General features: G+C 45.9%; 1 protein-coding gene across 1 annotated transcript; it reads right to left on the reverse strand.

Annotated features, from left to right (window-relative positions):
* Positions 1-1,230: 1,230 nt before the first annotated feature.
* On the reverse strand, positions 1,231-1,716 carry LOC138892203 (uncharacterized). The gene has a single exon (XM_070175908.1). The coding sequence runs from the start codon at positions 1,714-1,716 to the stop codon at positions 1,231-1,233; it is 486 nt and encodes a 161-aa protein (XP_070032009.1).
* Between the last annotated feature and the right edge of the window lie 298 nt (positions 1,717-2,014).

Raw genomic sequence — 2,014 nt, forward strand, 5'->3', positions numbered from 1 at the left:
TTAAGGAGGCTAGAAGGAGCTATTTGAGGTTTCGAAACACATAATTAAGGGTTAAAGCTCTAGATGACTTATCGGGTCATAACATTCTCCACCTCTAAAATAAACGTTTGTCCTCAAACGGACATAGAAAAGTACATGGACTAGTGAAAAGGTGTGGATATCTACTCCACATATCCGACTGGGACTCCCGCTTGGCTTCCTCGATCGGGTGACCTCTCCACTGCACTCGAACTGGACTGAGCTGAAATCTAACACGTGGTATGGATCACCGTGATAATTCTGGAGAATAGACACATGGAACACTGGATGGACTGCTGATAAATTAGGTCACAATGCGAGCATGTAGGCCACCTCACACACACTCTCAAGAATCTCAAAGGGTCTGATATACCTAGGGCCCAACTTGACCTTCTTTCCAAACCTCATCACCCCCTTCATGGGTGAAACCTGGAGCAATACCCTCTCTCCAACCATGAATGCAATATCACGAACTCTATTATTGGCATAACTCTCCTGCCTAGACTGAGCTGTGCGAAGTCGATCCTGAATAAGCTTGACCTTATCCAAGGCATCCTGTACCAAATATGTACCCAACAACCGAGCCTCCCCCAGCTCGAACCATCCAGTTGGCGAACGGCATTGCCTTCCGTATAATTCCTTATAGGGAGCCATCTAAATGATCGACTGGTAGTTGTTGTTGTAGGCAAACTCCTCAAGCAACAAGAAACTGATCCCAAGAACCCCCGAAATCCATAACGCAAGCGCGAAGCATGTCCTCCAATATTTGAATAGTACGCTCGGATTGTCCGTCCGTCTGGGGATGAAATATTATGCTCAACTCAACCTGCGTGCCCAACTCATGTTGTACTTCACTCTAGAAGTATGAGGTGAAATGCATACCTTGATCAGAAATGATAGACACGGGCACGTCATGAAGACGAATGATCTCGGAATGTAGATCTCAGCCAACCACTCTGAAGAATAGGTAACTGCCACAGGAATAAAATGTGTTGACTTGGTCAGTCTATCCACAATGACCCATACCGCGTCGAACTTCCTCTGAGTCCATGGGAGTCCAACAACAAAATACATAGTGATATGCTCCCACTTCCACTTAGGAATCTCTAACTTGTGAAGCTAACCACCATGCCTTTGATGCTCGTACTTTACTTGCTGACAATTTAGATACTGGGCTACATATGCAACTATATCTTTCTTCATCTTTCTCCACTAATAATGCTTCCGCAAGTCCTGATACATCTTGGTGTCACCCGGAGGAATAGAATACCGAGAACTGTAGGCCTCCTCAGGAATCAACTCACGAAGCCCATCCACATTGGGCACGCAAATACGACCTTGCATCCTCAAAACTCCATCATCTCCAACGGTAACTTGCATGTCACCGTCGTGCCCCACTGTGTCCCTAAGGATAAGCAAATGAGGGTCATCATACTGCCGCTCTCTGATGCACTCATACAAGAAAGACCGAGCGACTTTACAGGCTAGAACACGACTAGGCTCTGAAATATCTAACCTCACGAACTGATTGGCAAAAGCCTGAACATCTGATGCAAGCGGTCTCTCTCCAACTGAAATGTATGCAAGGCTGCCCATACTCACTGCCTTCCTACTCAAGGCATCAACCACCATATTGTCCTTTCCGGTGTGATACAAAATGGTGATATCATAGTCTTTCAACAGCTCCAACCATCTCATTTGCCCCAAATTGAGATCCTTTTTCTTGAACAAATACTGTAGACTCTGATGATCCGTGAATACCTCATACGACACGCCGTAAAGGTAGTGCCTTCAAATCTTCAGCGCATGAACAATGACTGCCAACTCTAAGTCATAAACAGGGTAATTCTTCTTCTGAACCTTCAACTGCCGTGACGCGTATGTGATCACCCTGCCATCCTGCATCAATACCGCACTGAACCCTATACGAGATGCATCGCAATACACCGTGTAAGATCCTGAATCTGTGGGCAACATCAACACTGGCGCCGTAGTC

The sequence above is a fragment of the Nicotiana tomentosiformis genome, chromosome 5, assembly GCF_000390325.3.
Source record: "Nicotiana tomentosiformis chromosome 5, ASM39032v3, whole genome shotgun sequence".
NCBI lineage: Eukaryota > Viridiplantae > Streptophyta > Magnoliopsida > Solanales > Solanaceae > Nicotiana > Nicotiana tomentosiformis.